Source organism: Artemia franciscana, chromosome 15, assembly GCF_032884065.1.
Source record: "Artemia franciscana chromosome 15, ASM3288406v1, whole genome shotgun sequence".
Taxonomy (NCBI): domain Eukaryota; kingdom Metazoa; phylum Arthropoda; class Branchiopoda; order Anostraca; family Artemiidae; genus Artemia; species Artemia franciscana.
The window spans coordinates 17,700,799-17,720,082 of NC_088877.1; the positions used below are offsets into that span (position 1 = coordinate 17,700,799).

General features: G+C 33.7%; 2 protein-coding genes across 3 annotated transcripts in view; one reads left to right on the plus strand and one right to left on the minus strand.

Annotated features, from left to right (window-relative positions):
• Window positions 1–19,089, minus strand: part of LOC136036118 (zinc metalloproteinase nas-4-like) — a 42,764-nt gene extending 23,675 nt beyond the window's left edge. Inside the window, exons 1-3 of one of the 2 annotated variants that reach the window (XM_065718138.1) lie at window positions 18,926–19,089; window positions 6,480–6,540; window positions 3,168–3,277 (exon numbers count right to left, since the gene is read on the minus strand). In XM_065718138.1, the coding sequence (XP_065574210.1) occupies window positions 3,168–3,277; window positions 6,480–6,540; window positions 18,926–19,069 (315 nt within the window). In that variant the 5' untranslated portion in view covers window positions 19,070–19,089. Of the gene's footprint in view, window positions 1–3,167; window positions 3,278–6,479; window positions 6,541–8,223; window positions 8,395–18,925 lie in introns of those variants that run through there. The other variant, XM_065718137.1, reaches the window with a different exon arrangement.
• Window positions 6,633–19,284, plus strand: part of LOC136036117 (tachykinin-like peptides receptor 86C) — a 186,594-nt gene continuing 173,942 nt past the window's right edge. Inside the window, exons 1-2 of the mRNA XM_065718133.1 lie at window positions 6,633–6,754; window positions 16,517–16,735. The gene's annotated coding sequence lies outside the window, so the exon portion shown is untranslated. The remainder of the gene's footprint in view (window positions 6,755–16,516; window positions 16,736–19,284) is intronic.

Here is a 19,284-nt window from a genome sequence, read left to right on the forward strand (position 1 = left end):
TCCTTACTTTCAGCTGAAAAAAACTATTTTTTTTTGTCTAATTTTTGAACTTTTTTGAATTAACGCATGTTTTGATTTTGGTTCACCACACATGAATAATTAGAACGAAATTCGCATTTTATTTTTTATTTTTGCTAAATGAATTTCTCATAATTTTGATCAGATGATTTTGACAAAACAAAGTGGAAGGGTAGCAGTCATAGTTGCCTTCCAATGTTTGGTTACTTAAAAAGGCAACTAGAACTCTTTTTTACGAACATTTTTATTACTAATAAATATACGTAACTTACGAATTAACTTACGGAACGAACTTCTATGTTTGTATATTTATATTACGTATATGAGGAAGTCATCCCCTCGTCAATACCTCGTTCTTTACACTAAAGCTTGAATTTTGTCCTAATTCTTTAAGAATGACCCCTGAATCACAAAGGCCGTAGAATAAATAGTTGAAATTACTTAAAAATACTTTAGCGTAAAGAGGGAGGTATTAAGGCTGAGACGAACCCCCTTATATACTTACTAATTTCTGTTCGTTTTAAGTTTTACGCTGCTCCTTACTTCCAGTTGAATAAAAATTTTTTTATTTATTTTCTAATTGCTTTCTTCAAATAATGCTATAAAATCCTGCACCCCCTTCAGAGAAATTCTCTTCCCTCATGAAAATTCCTCCATGGAAAGATCCTCCCCCGTAAACCCCTCTCCCAAACCACTGCCCCCCAACGCGATAACATCCCCCTGAAAACGTCACGAGCCCTACCCAATAGCCATTACAATATGTGAACAATGGTCAAAGTTTGTAACTTGCAGCCCCTCCCTCGGGGACTCTGGGTGATTATGTCGTCCCCAAAGACATACTTATCGGGTTTTTCGATTATGCCGAACAAAATGGCTATCTAAATATTTTGATCCGGTCATTTTGGGAAAAAATGAGCGTGTTCGGGGCCTAGATGCCCTCTAATTTTTTTTTGTCACTTGAAAAGGACACTAGAACTTTTAATTTCCGTTGGAATGAGCCCTCTCGCGACATTCTAGGACCACTGGGTTGATACGATCAACCCTGAAAAAAATATGCATCCGTGATCTGTCTTCTGGCAAAAAGTACATAATTCCACAATATTTTAGATAGGAGCTTGAAACTTCTACAGTAGGGTTCTCTGGTACGCTGAATCTGATAACCTATTTTCGTTAAGATTCTATGACTTTTATGGATTTTTTTCCCCCTATTTTGTAAAACAAGCCAAATTTTCTCATGCTCGTAACTTTTGATGGGTTAGACCAAACTTGATGAAACTTATATATTTAAAATCAGCACAAAAATACAATTTTCTTGATGTAACTCTTGGCATCAAAATTCCGTTTTTTAGAGTTTTAGTTACTATTTGGCCGGGTGGCTCCTTATTTTCAGTTCGTTACCACGAACTGTTTGATTAAGAAGACTTAAGGAAAATCCTTGTGCCCTCTCTGCATCACATTGTTATGAATTGGCTCCACTGATCCGAAAAAGACTAACGTAATTATCAGAACTAAAATCCTAGGATACCGCTTGAGTAAGATGCTATCCTGATTTTAGATACCTTTGGGTCAAGACATTAGCAAAGTTCTGCCAATATTTTAGATCTCAAAGAGCAACAACCAAGAGTAGACTTTAATCTGAACTTCTTTAATTTAATTCTTCATCCATCTGCACGACCATTTTAGTCTGATATCGATTTTTTTACTTTGTAAAGAAACTTTAACTCCAAAAAGAATTTACTCTTAATGCTTGTCGAAAAAAGCAACATAAAGTATGGTAATAGATAAGTAAACATAAAAAGATTTGTGTACAGTAAAATATTTTCTGCTTTTTTCCTTTGGTTACCTAAGGTGTAAATGGAGCTAAAATTATTTGTAGTGTAAAACTTTTTTATAACTGCATATAGTCCTTAGCCGTAGTGTCCCCCTTTCATATTAATAATTGTAGTTTTTCCGGTGATATGTATTCGTGAATGTTTGGTATAGCAAGGAAGAAAACGGATGAAAATAGAAATTTGATCCTAAAATTTGGAAACAAATCGCAATTTTACGATTGAGCAAGAGTATGTAAAAGACGAATGACCGGGCAGCTTGTCGGACATACGAATTAATAAAACTGTAACATAAATATAAAACAAAGGGAATAAAACAAAACAGAAAGAAAAATTAGCCTTACACCTCTTGGACATGTTAGGGTACTTCACAGCTTCTGTCCATTGATTTGTAATATTCAACAAGGCGGTGGTCCCACTCTTACTTTCTGTAATATCTGTTCACTACAAGCTTCACTTCAGTGTTAATTTTGGTTCCTGTTCGTTTTAGTTTTCATTGATTCATTCCATGTAGAAACTATTCTTTTTAAGCTTGACACACTATATAAATTTATTTTTCTTTGTGTTATTCTTATAATCACTCCTTAGATCTTTCAGAAATTTATTCGGGGAAACAGTTATTTAATTAATATTTAAAAAAAACAAAATAAATCTATACTCATGAATTGATCTGGCTTAAGGTACTTGGTAAATATGGGACAGAAATGCTGGGGAGTTGGATGATGTAAAAGAGCATGAACTGTTTCACAATTTTGTTGTGAAACAGTTATGTTCAAGTGGTATATTGTACCGTTAGATGGATAAAGTTTAAATTTACAGTCCTCAGAAAAGACAAGAAGTTAATAGAGCCCAAATTATGTAGCACACACAACTACACTCCTGAAAAGCTAAAAAATTTAAGTTACTTTGCTTTTAATATATCAGTCCCCAACCTCTTGATTAATATTTGAGATTTTAAAACAATTTACAAAAACTACTGGTCAAAAAGAGAAAGAAAAAAGAAGCACAAAATTGACTATTAATTTCTTCTTTTCTTTTTTTATGCCCAAACACACCCTCACATGTTTTATCGCGTAACTAACCGCTAAAAAATCGCTAGAGTCAATCCACCAGATATTGCTGGCCAAATTTTAAATAATTATCTGTAGTCATTCTTCTTAATATTTTTCCCGTTGTTTGTCAAAAAAGGATTCTGAATTCTTGTCACAGGCATTAAGATTAAGGTTTCAGGTACAGTATTTATTTACTAAGGCGCATAACCTTAATATTAATACTATAGGTACAGAAAAATAAATAGAAACGTAATAAAAGTGAACATACGAGGCTTTTCTGCAAATCATTTTTGTCCACGCCGGCAATGTCTCCTTCAAAAAGTCCAGCCATTTCAATGGGATCGCTGTTCAGACTGTCTCTCACGGGAACTTCAAAATCTGAAAATATTAAATCAGTAACGAACATCTGTTGTTTAGAACAACATCAAACTGTTCATGATAATGACAGATAAGTAAACTTTGACAAGAAGTGGCCCGTTTGGCCAGAAGTGACAGACCCTAGTAAATGGAAGTTGAAAACTTTACACACATTCATTAAAATATTCTACTATTTATATTGATTACAAATATTTAAATAATTGTTATCATCAATAAATTTAAACAATTTTAGATATAGGGGGATCGGCAGACAGTTCTAAATAGGCTTACGATTGATGAAGGTCACACCGTCTAGTTTAGCATACTGGAGAGCCTTAGAAAGAAGCTTTAAATGCTCATGGAAAGTAATACGCTAGTTTTGCATGATTCAGCAAATATGCGGATATACCTCGAGTTAGTTTATTTGGATAGTTTTATGGATATATATTAGCCTAAATAGGCTGAAAAGTAAAAGTTTTATTCCTTTTAAGTTCCAATGTTGTGTTTTACTTAGAGCAGTAAAACTCTATTTTTGTTATTACATTTTGCTTGGTTTAGTTTTTTTTCTGCATATAACATGTTCATTTAAGTTCCAGTTTTCTTTTTGCTTCCGGTAGGAAACTTTATTTTTGTCAACTTTTGCTTGGTTTTATTTCTTTTCCTGCCCAATGAAGCTGACAAAAAGTTCTTTGCCTAACTTCCCTAATGACAGGAAAAAAGGCGAGCCCTTAGTTTCTTGTGAAAATATAGCATTAGACCTAAGTTTACTTCTGACCTCGTTTAAACTTCTCCGGATATATATGCCAGTCGGCCAATATAGTTACAATTTATGTAGTGCTAATATAAAAGAAATATAGGATTTTGATGTTGTTTTGACATTCACAAATAAATAAATAAGATAAACAACGCTTTTGCGCTGGAGAAAGCCTATGAGGGTTTGAGGTCGCACGAAAGCCCAGCCAACTATTTACTTATTAACACAACTATTTTAAAATAATCTCAACTATTTAAATAAATCTATTATAAATAAAACAAAAATAGAGAAACTATAACCTATGTATTAAGCAAAAAATGAATAATAAAAATAACCTAATTAAAATACCATATTAATCGATAAATAAAAATATAAATGAAGAATAATAATAACTTATCCATTCTCAATCACTCTTCAATACTCAACTCCACCTAACCCAACCCACAACACCCTGCCCTCCCAACCCCACATTACCTCCTGCCCATCATTACCTTCCCAACTCACCCTTCTTCCCCTGCCCACCCTACCATCTATAATAAAATTCAACTTTATCCTAAAAAAAGAATCTTCTAAATTATTTTTACACTGAAGTACGTGTTCAGCCACTCTAATACTCAATGGTAGCTCATTGCGTAGCCTACAGATGGACCCAGGTGTTTCATTGAAAATGAAGACTGGCACCACGACGTGAATCAACGACTATATTATCGTTTTTCTGAGTCCTATAATTATGCAGATGACGTGTAATTTGGTAAAAACTGTTAAAAACATCCGGGGTTGAACCAATCATACACTGAAACATAAATACTGCAGCTTGGTAATCTATTATCTGACCTATATTGAAAAGCTTCAGGGACCTAAAACAAGCACAGGTGTCATGTACATCCAGGACATACCTACCAACTGTTCTAACAGCTTTATTTTGTAAAAAGTGGTCTTTACAGTGTTACCATAGTCTTTATGTTAGCGCATACATGGTAAAAGATGATTGGTATCCGGGACGTTATTATCTCCCCACCCCAACTACGTCGTAACTAATAGTTGAGTGACTCATTTGATTGCAAATTCTGAGGTGCATTGTCATTTTGTTATCGAAATTTTGTATTAAAAGACACCCAACCACATTTGGGATCCCCAGCCCGTCATGGTGATATATCAATGCTGAAAGATGGCTTTTTGAATCAGACTGGTGGAAAATTCCAAAATTTATGTCTCCTAAGGCATCTTGATGCGTGCAGTCCCAGTGGGAAATATGGCAAATCTTAGAAAAAGGCCTTTCTAAAAAATAAAACTTCATAAGCATCAAGTGGATAATAGGTCATATTATACCCTATGGGAATCAGAGTCGAGTGCCCTATTGCACCCTATTGGAGTACACCCTATGGAGTATATTTTACCATGTATGACTATAGACCTGATATCGAGGCCTTGAGACCTAACTGTTATGGATACTAGACCTGCATGTTTACTTTCGTGCCATCAATATTATTTTATTACCTTAGAGTACATGTTCTAGTAAAAACAATCCCAGTTTTGGATACAAACCAAACTTCTTCAGTCCGGGGATTAACAAGTTACGACCCCAATTTCAAGTCGCACTATGTACCGTTCGAAAGCGAAAAGGCGGACTTTGGTTTGACATGTGACTATATTTGATTTTTCTTCCTGTTTTAAGATATAGTTTTGTCTCATAAAAATAATAGTTAAAGAGACACATATTGGTGTAATTATGGGGAAAGTGTTCTAGCCATTAGGTTAAATGTAATTGAGTTAAAGTCATATTTTTCTTCTCAAGACTATTTTATTATTTTGCACACAAAAGCACACTTATATTTTAGGAAATCTTCCTAATATGACAATGTAGTAGAATTTTTGTAGTAGAATTTCCTTAGTCTCAATTTTTCTCATTAAAGCATTGGTGGGGCTTCTGTAGATAATTTTTCATATGAATCTTACTACTTAGACTTGAACCCCTGTAGGTTAATTGTTTATTATTCAAATCGACCTGTTCCATACTCCTAGGGATAAAAAAGACTACCCAACAATATGCTTACCCAACAGAACAGACTTAGCCTGCACATAAATTATTAGTCTATTTTGGCTTAGAATCCAGCTCAAAGTCTGAAGGCCCCTTTTTACTGACTTCTGTCTGATGAACATTTGAGTTGCAGCAAAACTTATAATTTTTTAGATAGTGCATTTCATGTTTCTAAATACTCAAACAATTGACATTTATTTTTCATGGGTGTTTTTAGCAAATTTCTGAAGATTCAATTCTAAAGATCCAATTGCAAGCGCAATTTTTAAGAAGAATTGCTTACACACCTTCTTCCTATTGATTCCAAATAGACTTCCAGAAGAAAAATCAAGTGAACTAAATATTGAAAGACTAATATCAGTTCCAAAAACAGGTCAAATAAGCTAATTTCCCTTACTTGTAGTAAACAGATTTATTAGCTTTATACTTACCCAGCTGTTCTGCTCTCAGGAAATCATCAGGATTAATGGGTTCCCCTGGCATATGTAGTTCCTGAAAGATTTAATAATGAAATCAAAATCCCTGTACGAAAGGAGCCCTAGAGTCAAACCAGCGGAAATTAAGTATTTCATTTGCAGGTTAATCTGCGCTTTGAGGTATACTTGATGTGAAAAGTTTTGTATAGGACAAGTATTGCATTTCAAATCATATTAATCTGAAAAATGTACAAAAAGGAAGAAAAATATAAGTGGCATGAATATGAGTGGTAAGGAAAAAAATGGTAATCTTCTCTGTTTTATATATGAAGTCCGGAAAGGTGGCTTAGTCCTATCTCTAAATCAACCATCTTGAATAAATAACCCTCGTTAAGGAAAAGCTTTCTTTTGTAATGAAATATATCCGGTAATACCTAAAATTAATACCTCGGTATTACATGTATTCGGTAATACTTAGATAGCTATTGCTCTTGCAATAGCTATCTACTTTATGCTTGGGCTTCCGTATCTCAGTCTTGGGGATCCTGAATAGCACTCGTAGGGATGGATGCAGCAATGTCTGATACTAACTTCTACATCTATTTTGACTATGTTAAAGTACATTCCAATTGTCTATGAAAAAAATGTGTTTATACGGTTCCCAAGAATCATGTTAATAATCATGAATTAGATAAACAAAATTTGACTGTGATAGATAGGATTAATTAAATTTTCCCTTTAATATCTACTTTTTTGGTACTTTATCTATTTTCACCTTGAAGGAAATCTAATTCTTTATAAATTCCGTAATAACAAAAAAAAACTTTCCAATACTTGAGCAGTTGTACTAAAAGGTCGATAAAATTCAACACTGGATTGTAGCAGGTTTTTTCATTGTGTAATTTTTAGGTGTCTAGTAGGCAATATAGATGAATCCGTTTCCAATCAAAGGATTAAGGTTAGAAATAGTCAAAGTCTCCGTTGTCCTTTTTTAAGTTTAGTTTTGTTTATCATAATTTCAATGATTTATCCATGATATTTTATAGTTTATTGAAAATGTGCCTTTATCTTCCATTCGGTCAAACTCCCAAGAAATAAAAATACCACGAAGTAGTCTTATTTTCACCAGTGTAACCGCGATCCCGTGTTTGATCGTAAAATTCTTGTTTATTTGCAAAGAAGACTAGTTCTGCACAGAAAGAAGTTGGATGGGTTAAATTTACACTCACGTGAACTATGTTTAACTTGTAAAACTCATTTCTTAATACAATACTGAATGCCAGCATTCAATACTGAATGCTGTTGGTTGTGCATTCTTTCAATGGCAATGGACCAAAATTACTAAAAACCCAAAAACCCATCCAAAAGTACTAAGAAGGAATATAGCAGTAAATAAAGGATAGGAAGTACAGGTATCACTAATATTGTTTCTATCAGACAGTAATACATCGAATTATATTGTAGGGAAAGGAGTTGAAATTTGGCTGAAAAATGACAATTTGTAAAATACAAAAAAAGATGTGGCATAATGAGGAAGGAGTGATCGCTTCAAAAATTGCGTCAGAATTTTTTTTTTTAATATTAGTTGAGACTTCATATTTACTTGTACGAAAAACTTAAAAAACAGATTGTTCGTCTCTGCTTACTTTCTTCCCTGCTACGATGGGCGAGTGTGTCTGAGACAATATTATTTTTACTCATTTGAACTCTGTTCAAATTTCTAAACTCATAACTTAGCAAAATAATGAAGAAAATTTACCGGTTCAGGATTCCCCAGGTCAATATTAGCCAAATTTTCCCAGCTATCGTTTGCATCCAGTACTTGTGCATCTTTGAACGGGAACGGGTCAGAATTGCCGAAAACTGATCCGAAAGCGCAAAGTAGTAGCAAGTAGGAATACATCGCGATTAGAACTGCCTTTTCTTAGTACAAGTCCTACTTATATATGTGTATATATATTTTAACCTAGCAGGTGTATTTAAGTCTATTAGGTTACCCGTATATTTTGGTGTCCCTGATAATTAAAAGCATTGACAGTTAAAAGTCTGATGAAATTTTTATAGTTCCGTTAGATAGTATTTGTAGAGCACTTTCTAGAAACCATTAATATGGAACATATGATTATTAGTTTGTGTCATTCAGGCAGTATGCTTCATGCTACGTTTCTTATCATAACATTCTGGTTTAGTGGCAAAGGTCACAAGTTTTGTGTGGAAACAAGTGGGTTGGTTACCATTAAAGTTGCACGTGCTTTAACTTCTAAAAACTAACATGTCAGTAAGACACTGATTGCAAAAAAACTTTACTGGATCAGATTTTTCCAATATTCTCTGCTATGGTTTGACTCTAATGTTTGTACATTAGTTCAATGGCAATGGACCAAAATTACTAAAAAACCCATTCAAAAGTATAAAGAAGGAATATAACATCAAAAAGAATTACAGAAATCCCTTGGAACAATAATGATTCTATCAGACACTAAAATTTGAACATTATACTCATCTTTTGTGCTTGCTTTCATCCCTGTTACGATGGACAAGTGTGTCTGAGACCATATTTTTTCTACTCACCTGAACTATGTTCAAATTTCTAAACTCATTTCTTAGCAAAATAATGATGAACATTTACCGGTTCAGAATTCCCCAGGTCAATATAAGCAAAATTTTTCCAGCTATCGTTTGCATCCAGTACTTTTGCATCTTTAAATAGTAACGGATCAGAATTGCCAAAAACTGATCCAAATATATATATATATATATATATATATATATATATATATATATATATATATATATATATATATATATATATATATATATATATATATATATATATATATTTAGCCTAGCAGGTGCATTTAAGTATATTAGGCTACCCGTATATCTCGTTTTCCCTGATAACTAAAGGCAATAACGGTTAAAAGTCTGATGAAATTCTTACAGTTCCGTTAGATAGTATTTATAGAACACTTTCTAAAAACTTTAATATGGAACAGATGATAATTATTTTGTTATTCAGGCAATATGTTTTATTTTCTGTGAAAATTTTATTGGGTGACTTAACATTTTAAGCCTGAGTGGGCCAACATTGGTTTGTATCCATAAACATAGGGTTTCTTTGAATAATTGAAATAACTATTTTGACCTTAATTCTTAAATGATATTTTGCCCTCGTGGGACCTTTGACAATAGGCAGGGAGCAGAACTAGTTGCCCTCACTTTGGGCTATTACTGATAACCTTTTCGTGGTGCACTTGGGAGAAGTAGGCAAACGTAGAGGCCAAATACATTTAATTTCGATCGCCGTTCAGCCACTGGTCGTCCTTGCCAGTGTCTAATCATAAGGTACAGTGTTTTGTTGAATACGCTGCAGGAGATGAATGGAAGTTATTACTAGCTGACAAAAAATGCACTGAGGGGGAAGAAGAGACTCAATCACTCTGGACATCTAACTGGCTGATAGTGATGATAAAAATACCCTTGAGGCGTAATCTGAGGTTAGAGAAAGAAGTGTTCTTTTCAGTACTAGTTCTAAAGATCTGGTGCTACTTGCCACTTATTGCTTGCAAGTGGTGATGGTGATGGATGAGGGTCTCAGTATGGGGGAAAGTAACAGTGATCACCCCAAAATATATATTGCTCCTCTACAAAGAGGATAAGAGATAGAAAAGCTTTATCTGAAATTACCATGCTCGAGGGGGCACAAGTTGCCTAGCAATTATTTTTTGTGTGGAGGCAATGGGTATTTTCTTTCCTTGAGTCTCTGCTCAGTTCTGTGATTTTGCCCATTATATAATAATATTAATAATAATAATAACAATAATGATAATAAAAGTAATTTCCTCACTTACAACTCTTCAAAGAGGGATTAAAATCGAAAATTACCTTTCAATAGAGCACCCATGCGAAATTCTACGAGGATCACTTCAGTATTAGCAGCAACCATGGCTATATTTTTTGGAGACATAGGAGGGAGGAGAACATATATCCCTTAAACCACCCAAGACTGCTTCTGCTCTCACTGTTCATTTTGAAAAGTCATAAAATGCACATATTTCTTCTCAAGAATATCAATTATCCCTCCTACCTAGAATATGGTATTTGAAAAATTGTTCCTTTGCACAAAAGCCGAAAGATCCTCGTGGTCTTAAAATGGTTTATAATAAGTTTTGTTTGTGATTTAAAATCCCCTAGGTTATAAAATCTTCACTATTATACAAAAATTTTGCTGACAACTGTTTTCCAATTGAAAAAAATCATTTGGATAAGTTTGGGATCATTTCTTCTAAATCCCTTTTGAAATCGTAGACTGTTCTTGACTAAGATATTCACAATTTCCCATGTACACGAATTTTGCATAAAAAGACAAACTGTTATCGAATATTTATATACAAATCTATCTTCATATGAATTAAAAAAAAGTTTTCTGATCAAAGTAAAAGTGAAGTTAAAACTTAAAATGAACATAAACTGCTGCTTCGCAGTCGATGCAAAATATTTTTGAAAAATCATTCCAAATAAACTGGCTTGTCATTTTTTCCTATATTTATAGAATTTTGCAAAACAAGCACTTTACTGAGAACTAAAGAAATAAATTCTATAGTAAAATCTATTGATTTCATGGCTTGTAAAAGACTGTTAAGACCTTTATAATTCAGCATTTTGTTGTTTGCTGGCTGTTAAAGGATATTAGGCTATTAAAGATCCAGTTTTGTTGCGTGGTTCTGTGGTTTCAGTAAAGCACTTGTTTTTCAGGATTCCACTAATAAATATACTTTCTATAACTGGGCATTAAACACAAGTTTTACTACGCATCTCTTTTAAACTTTAGTTTAAAAAATATCTATTTTGTGAAATAAAAAGTCCAAGGGGTATTTTACCTCTGATATCTTTCACAAGTTGTAGATTAAAAAATAAATTAATTATGAATATTTTCCTATATGAAAGATATATACAGGGTCAAATAACAGGGTTGCAAAAGAACTTTTTTTTTCAGGGTGAAATTTACTAAAATAAAAAAAATCCAAATATTTTTTATTCATTATTTTCCTTTTTTACGAGTCGATTTTTTTTGGGAGGGACGGGGGGGGGGTTCAAACACCCTACCTCCTGGATACGGCCTTGTATGTACATATTTTAGGAAACTAAAGACCATTAAAAGAATTTAAGACGGGTAGTTAGTTAATTTATAAAATTACAAAAAAAGAAGTTTTCAAAGAAAAGTAAAGAGCCTTATTACACTTAAGACCAGAAGAAACTAATTTCAATAATAATTTAAACTTAAAACGACCAAAAATTACTATTGAAGGATAAATGAAACCCAAAACAAACATATATTAAAATAAACGATCATAGGAAATATAGAGATAGTAGGTACTAATATAGATGAAAAAATAGATCTTAAAACGAGTAAAAATTAAACTGAATATTCAAGTCAAACTTCAAACGAACAAAAATTACTAAAAACCAGAGTTTGGCCACATCCCTTTCCCCGCTTCCCTAACTCTTAAAGTGTAAGGCTTGCTGCGTCATTTGCATTTTATTTAAAACTATGTTTTTCAACACATTGACAAAAAATAAATACAAAATCACTGTAAAAATCAAGAAGACTTTAAAAACTTATTAAGACAAACTGAAAAGCCTATTTGATAAATAATAGTATTACTACTACTACTAACAACTCACCGCAACACCAAGATTTCTGAGGTCAACACAGCAAGGCAAGCTTCTCCCCCCTCAACCCCAATTAATTGAAAGCCTCCTTCTTTATACCCCAATTAAGTTTTCGTTTTCCTTAAATATTTCTTTATGAAGTCCTTCCAACCCTAGTTGCGGACGACCTGCTTTCCGTTTAGCCCTAGATGGTCGACCGAAAAGGACGATTTTTGGCAAACGGTCGTAATTCATTCGCAAAACGGTCCCTAGCCATCTCAACCTTTCTCTCATTACAGCCCTAGAAAGCAGGATTGAACTACTCTTTTTGTACAGCCTTCTGTTTGAAATACGGTCAGTCATTTGCGTACCCAGAATAATCCGTAGGCAATTTTTCTAGAAAACATCTAGTAAATCTTCATCCACTTTTAGGAACACCCATTCTTTGAACCATAGTTGAACACTTTCATCATTGTAGCTTACAATATTCTAATCTTGGTTGGTAGACTTATCTTCCTGTTCTTCCATCTTTTTTTTCAACTAGGAAAAACCACCCTGAGCCTTGGCTATTCTACTTTTAACATATTCAATACCCCCATCGCCTTTAGTAATAATGCTACCAAGGTAAATGGAGCTGTCCACCTGATCAATCTTTTCGCTACCCAACGTCCCCTTTTCATCTTCATAAAACCTCCAAAAGTTCATTCATTTTGCTCAAATTTTCATCTAGGATCCTTATATCATCAGTATAGTGTAAATACAGGAAAGTTTTCCCTCCCATTTGATTCCATGTTCTCCCATTGCCTTTGCTGTAAACTTTGCCTTAAGAAACAGCCCATCAAAGTGATCCATATACAGGGGGACAGAACAAAACTATGTTTAACTCCTTATTTAATACAAAACCAGCTGCTAATCTCATTTCTGCCCTAAACTGCAGCAATGTTATTCTCGTAAATAACACTTTTCACTTTAAATGTATTTGTCTGGCATCTCATTCAAGGATAAGACCTTCGTTAAAGCTTTTCTATCAGCAAAATCGGACGCTTGCTCATAATCCATAAAACTGAGGACTAAAAGTGTTTGATAACTCAGGCATTTATAATTATTAACCTAAGAATGAAAAATTTGGTCAGCTAATCCTCTTCCCTTTCTAAAACCGCACTGTTCTTCTTTCATAAATTTGTCTACAGCATCTATCAATCTAAAAGGTATCTTATTAAAACGTAATTTGCTACCTACAAAAACCAGGACAATACCTCAATAATTACCTGACATAATTACTTGACATTTCTAACAGAACATAAATTCATCACTATTAGAACATGCAATCTTTATGTTTTCTATTATTGTTTGTTTTTATTTCTGCTCGGTTTGGGTTTTATTTATTCTCTAAAAATAATTGTTTGATCGCTGGTTGAGTTTGAATTGTTATAGGAATTTATTTTTGCTAATCTTGAGTTTAGTATGGCTCTTCAATTTTCTCGGAAAATTGCTTTTAAATTAATTTCTCTTCGTGTTTTATTGTTAAAGGTTTGGTTAATATAGATAATACTTCTCCAGTTTTCATATCTCTTGTGTAAAAATGAAAATGTCTTATTTAATTTAATATCTCCAAGAAGTGACATCTAATTTACTTCCACACCCTCTCATAATTCCATGAAAGTTTAAATTAATTGTCATTAGCCGTTCCTGGGATTTGGCTGGGATCTTCTGCCTTTCTTTGGATTAATTTAAAAACACTTTTTTCACAAAAAAAGTTTTTCAAAGAAAAGTAAAGAGCTCCATTAAGCCAAAAAAACGAGCCGAAATAACTTCAAACAAACTTCCATGAGTAAAAATATCGAAAATCATCATCAAATAATAAATGAAACTTAAACCAAACAGAAATTTACAATAAATAACCGAGTCAAAAACAAATTGAGCAAAATTTAGCATGAGCAGGGCTGACAAACCCCACACCTTCTCAAGGCCAGAACATAATTTACACTTACTGGAAAAATAAACAAACAAATGAGGGTGGATTGTTAGTTTAATGAACACATACTGACATTTATTCCTTAAATTTTTAATTTTTTCTTTACAAAAGAAAAGAAAGTGAAATCACTTTAAATGTATTTTTGTTTCATTAAATTGCAAATTGTATTCTGGTCTTGAGAAGGCATGGGGTTATGATCGCTACTTATCTTAATTCTTGCTCGTTTTCAGTTTGATTCGGTTTTTACTGTAATTTCTGTTCGTTTTGAGCTTGATTTATTTAATGATGAGGATTTGCGGTAGTTTTAGGCTTGGAAGGCTATTTGACTTTATTTTTGTTCAGTTTTGGCTTAGTGGTGCTCTTTACTTTTCTTTGAAAATCTTATTTTGTGGAAAATGCTTTTTTAAATTCACTTCTGTTCGTTTTCATTAACATAGCCCATTTCATGGAAAAAAAGAATATTTTATATCTTTTCGATTCCTTCTATAGGAATTCATTGCTTGGCTTGCTACGTGTATTTTGGACAAACTTGTTCAACAATATATAATCCTTAAACAAATAATATTTTTTTAATTTAAGCTTATACCTACTCAAGTTGACCTGAAAAACTATGCTTAATATCATTACTAATGAATTCTATCTATGCTCTTAGACAACCTAGATACACTTACACTCTTTGGTTTATTTAAATTTTAAGAGCAGAAGTAGCAATAGTAGTAGCCCTAAAGAGTAGTAGAGTAGTAACTCTAAAAAAAGGGAATTTTGATACCAATAGCTACAATAACGGAATCGCATTTTAGTGCTGATTTTAAATATATCAGTTTTACCCATCCAAAGTTACGAGCCTGAGAAAAATTGCCTTATTTTAGAAAATAGGGGGAAACACCCCCTAAAAGTAATAAAACCAGAATTACACCGTCCGATTCAGAGAACCCTACCGTGGAAGTTTCAAGCTCCTATCTGCAAAAATGTGGAATTTTTTTTCCAGGGGTGATCTTATCGAACCAGTTGTCCTAGAATGTTGCGAGCGGGCTCATTCTAACGGAAATGAAGTTATAGTGCCCTTTTAAGTGACCCCAAAAAATGGAGGGCACCTAGGCCCCCTCCCACGCTAATTCTTTTTTAAAAAAAGAACTAGAACTTTTAATTTCCAATCAAATGAGCCTCATCCAAATTTATACGACCCCCCTTCCGTATAAACCTATAATCCGTATAAATTTGTCCACGGGGTATACCTTACAATCCTTGCCCCGGGCTATGGGGGATTTTGCCAACACCGGAGACATTTTTGTACGATCTTTTGACTATTTTGAACTAAATGACTACCTTATAATTTCGATTGAATGCCCTTGAAAAAAAGGGGATTGGGGGGGGGGTGAGAAAGCTAACTGCCCTTGAACGACTTTTGACACTTAAAAAAGGGAACTAGAACTTTTAATTTCCAACTGGATGAGACTCCTTCTAAGTTTATACGACCCCATCTTTCATGAAGACCTTATTTGCACCAGGGCATGAATTATAGCCCTTGGCCTTCGGTTCTGGGGATTTGTGTCAACCCTGGAGGCATTGTTTTACAATATTTGGATTTTTCTAAATACAACGGCTATAGTGGAAATTTTCAGGAAAGGATTTGAGAGAGGGGGGTTCTAGCTGCCCTCAAATCATTGTTGACTCTTAAAAGGGCACTAGAACTACATATGTTCAATCAAATGAGCCCCTTCCGAAGTTTATATAACCACCCATTCCATAAAAAGTGCCTCCGGGGAAAAACATAAATAGATAAATCAGAGGCAACGCTGTAGCGTTACCTTTAGGAAAGGTCATAAGGCTTCATGTTTAATTATTTATTTATTTATTAAAACTATGCGTCATGAACAGTCTTGGAAAGAAATAATAAAACTAAACTGAGTATTTGATATGTAATTATATTATTTGCTGAAAGCTCATCAGTCCAAGATTTTATTACACTGTAATTTCATTTTTTTCAATGTTGTAATAAGTACAAAGCAAAGTATTTGTAATATATTTTGTCTTCAGTAAAGTGCTATTGGCGCAGTAGGCTTTACTTTTTACAGTTAGGGAAGGAGGCAGTACCCAAACTCTTGTTTGTATATTTCTTTTCGTTTTAAGTTTGATTTTCATATTCAATCAGGGTTTACTCGTTTTAAGATTTATTTATTCATTTATATCAGAAGGCCTACTTGTTTCATGTTTGTTTGTTATGATAGTTCATTTAATTTTTGTACGTTTTGGGTTTCATTTATTCTTTATTAGTAAAATTTTTGTTAGGTTTTGAGCTGGATTTTCATGTTCAATTTAAGTGTTACTCGTTTTAAGATTTATTTATTTATTGATTATATTAGTAACTGTTGTGTGTTTCTTTTATTTGATTGTCTATTTAATTTCTGTGCGTTTTGTCTTTTAGGAATAGACGTAGATGTGTGACTTCTGTTTCTCGGAGGCTGAGATACGAAATTGATGTCTAACGGCCGGTTTTGAAAGCACGTTTCAGTTATCACTAATGACCTTAGTGAGTCAGCTATACCTTTGGAAAGGCCTAAATCTATGCCTAATTTACTGGGTTCATCCTGAGGAAAAGCTTGTCCCTCATCAAAAGAAAAACGTCAGCTGTATTCATATCGAGGTGATACTATGATCCCTTAATTTCATTTTCCCTGAAATTTCAGGGAAATTTCAATTGTAATTTCAATTTCAAATTTCAGGGAAATTTCAAATTTCAATTGTAATTTCATTTTCCCTGAATTTTTCAGTGAATCATCCGAACTGGATGGTGAATGGCGAAACTGCTTTCATTATTGAAATAGTTTCATTTTGTCAGACATTTTCCCCAAGGTGATTGTATATAGCTAGTGATCATTTGTCAGGTGAGGGCTCTTTTGAATTGGAATCCAAAGTTCGAGCGCCACTGCAAAGCAAAAAAAAAGATCACAGCACAAGAAAATAACGATTTATGCCATTTTACGACACTAAGAAAAACTTTGGCTCCGAGAAGATCAATGTGCCATCTAGCAAAATTCTTGAATTGCAAATAGATTTACAACTATCGAAAAATAATTAAAAAGTTTCCGATTTGAGAGACCGTACTTCCACGTGTTGGCGTGGCTGATCCATTCAAATGAATGGCAACCAACTAATGTTATAGTAAGGTGAAAGGCTATAGCCGTACCGCATTGCATAGCTATATAGCCACTATTGTGAAGGAGCTCAGTCAAAGTTCCTGGAAGTAAGGGGTGAACAAAGCCTCAAAAAGTTTATTTTCAAGCCAGCCTTTCCATCTTTGTGATATGTCCTCCAGGTTAATATTAGGAGGTTATTAAATCCATAGCCTCACTCTATTATGTTAAGTAGGTTTGTATATACAAAAGTTTGAATATGAAACAAAAGATTAGATTCATAGCCTTACATTCAGTGAGGCAAGAGGGATGGGGACCATTGTAAAGGAACAAGGTTTGCCAGATTAATCGTCCCTTCTCAAAAAACTTGGAATTATAAAATTAAAAACCATTTTCTGCCTTTCAGACATCCCTGCTCCCACAAAGATTCTTTTGCAGGGTTTGAAATTTTTCCTAAGTTATTATAGTTTTTGAATCAAGGGTTATCTAAAAGTAAAAACTATGGCGCAAAAGGAGGAGAAAAAGCCAGCGTCCTAGATTTTTTATTTCTCAAATCATAGCCGACGCATAAGCTTTTACCTTGAAATAAATGATGTTCTGCTATGTATTTGGTTTCTTTTTATCACTCAGAGTAAAACTTATGGTGATTCCAAGTAAAGGAAGGGCCCATTGAATCAACAGTTCCGACTTCTAATGTGCTTCTTAAGGGTCAAAATTTATCACAGAGCAGTCAATAAGTTCTTCGACGAACCAATGTCACCCTTGCTCAGCACCATATCGCCTATAAAATGTTCAAGATCACCAGTTCGACGACAACTGTAGAAATGTCCAGAAAAAGAGCCTCTGATAAGAGCAGCTTCAGGAGGTCCGTACCCAAATTATACAAATAGCCACATAAAACAGACTAAATAACTACATAGCAATAGATAAAGGTTGACATTCACCACCTTGTTGAAACCAGAGTCAAGCAAGAAATTTCAATCTTTGTGATTAAAGAGCTTAAGGTGGGACACTCAGACTTTTGAAACCTTTACGTGTTTCTTCACCACTTTTTTCTACTTCTAATTCGCAATATTAACAGCCCAACATACGATCCTGGCACCAATATCCCATTCAAGCCCCTTCTCATCTTAATCCCTCTTTTTCAACATTTGTACTTTTCTGAAAAGAAATCGTATTGTTTGTTACCTTTATAATATGTTATTTTTTGTCGAGAACAGGTCTTTTTTTTCAATTTCTGTGAACCTATATTTTTTGTTGAAAAATTAAAACGGACAGAAATTATCCGATATAACAGAAAAGCTGCCATCCTTTTAAGCTCTCCATTCTTTGCGATAAAGTTTCAGCAAATTATAGAAGTCGATCTTATTCTTTGTAACGTATAATTTAGAAAAGTAAGGGCCAGCTTTGCAAAGTCTGGTGAGCTTGCATGAACAGCTTGAGTGGGGTAAGTTCCATTGATTACCAGCTCCTGCCTATATTAAGGGGTACCACCACCTTTTCTAAGAATACAGATTATATTATAAGATATTTTTTCTGATGAAAAATAGGTATCTCTGGAGAAGCCCTACTGGCTGTATGGACTAAAAGTCGCAAAAATTATTAATTATCTATGTCCTGAGACTTGCTGCACCTTATCATGTAATTAATGGTACCGTACATCATTAAAAGCGACGAGAAGCTGATATAATATCATTTACCTGGAAAGAAAATCTTTTGACTCGTCCATAGGTATTTATGGGTTTCAATGTGCCCCCTGAAGATGCAACAGAACAAACCACAAACAATAACTGTACCACAAGAAAAAACATAACGTTTCTGTCTAAAATATTAATGACTTGCATATGGCCTATTTCTCAGGAACTCTTTTCCTTGATTCTTGGAGTTACATATTGTAAAATAGTATTTGCTAATATTGTTGTTCTTCCGGGTTTAAAACTATTTTTACCTTGTCATGTATATTCGTCGTCACAGTTGAAGTGGCAAAATAATTGGGAAATTTCACAATTTCCTAATTGCACTTGCTTTCTAATGACTTGTCTTTAATAGACTTTTTTTT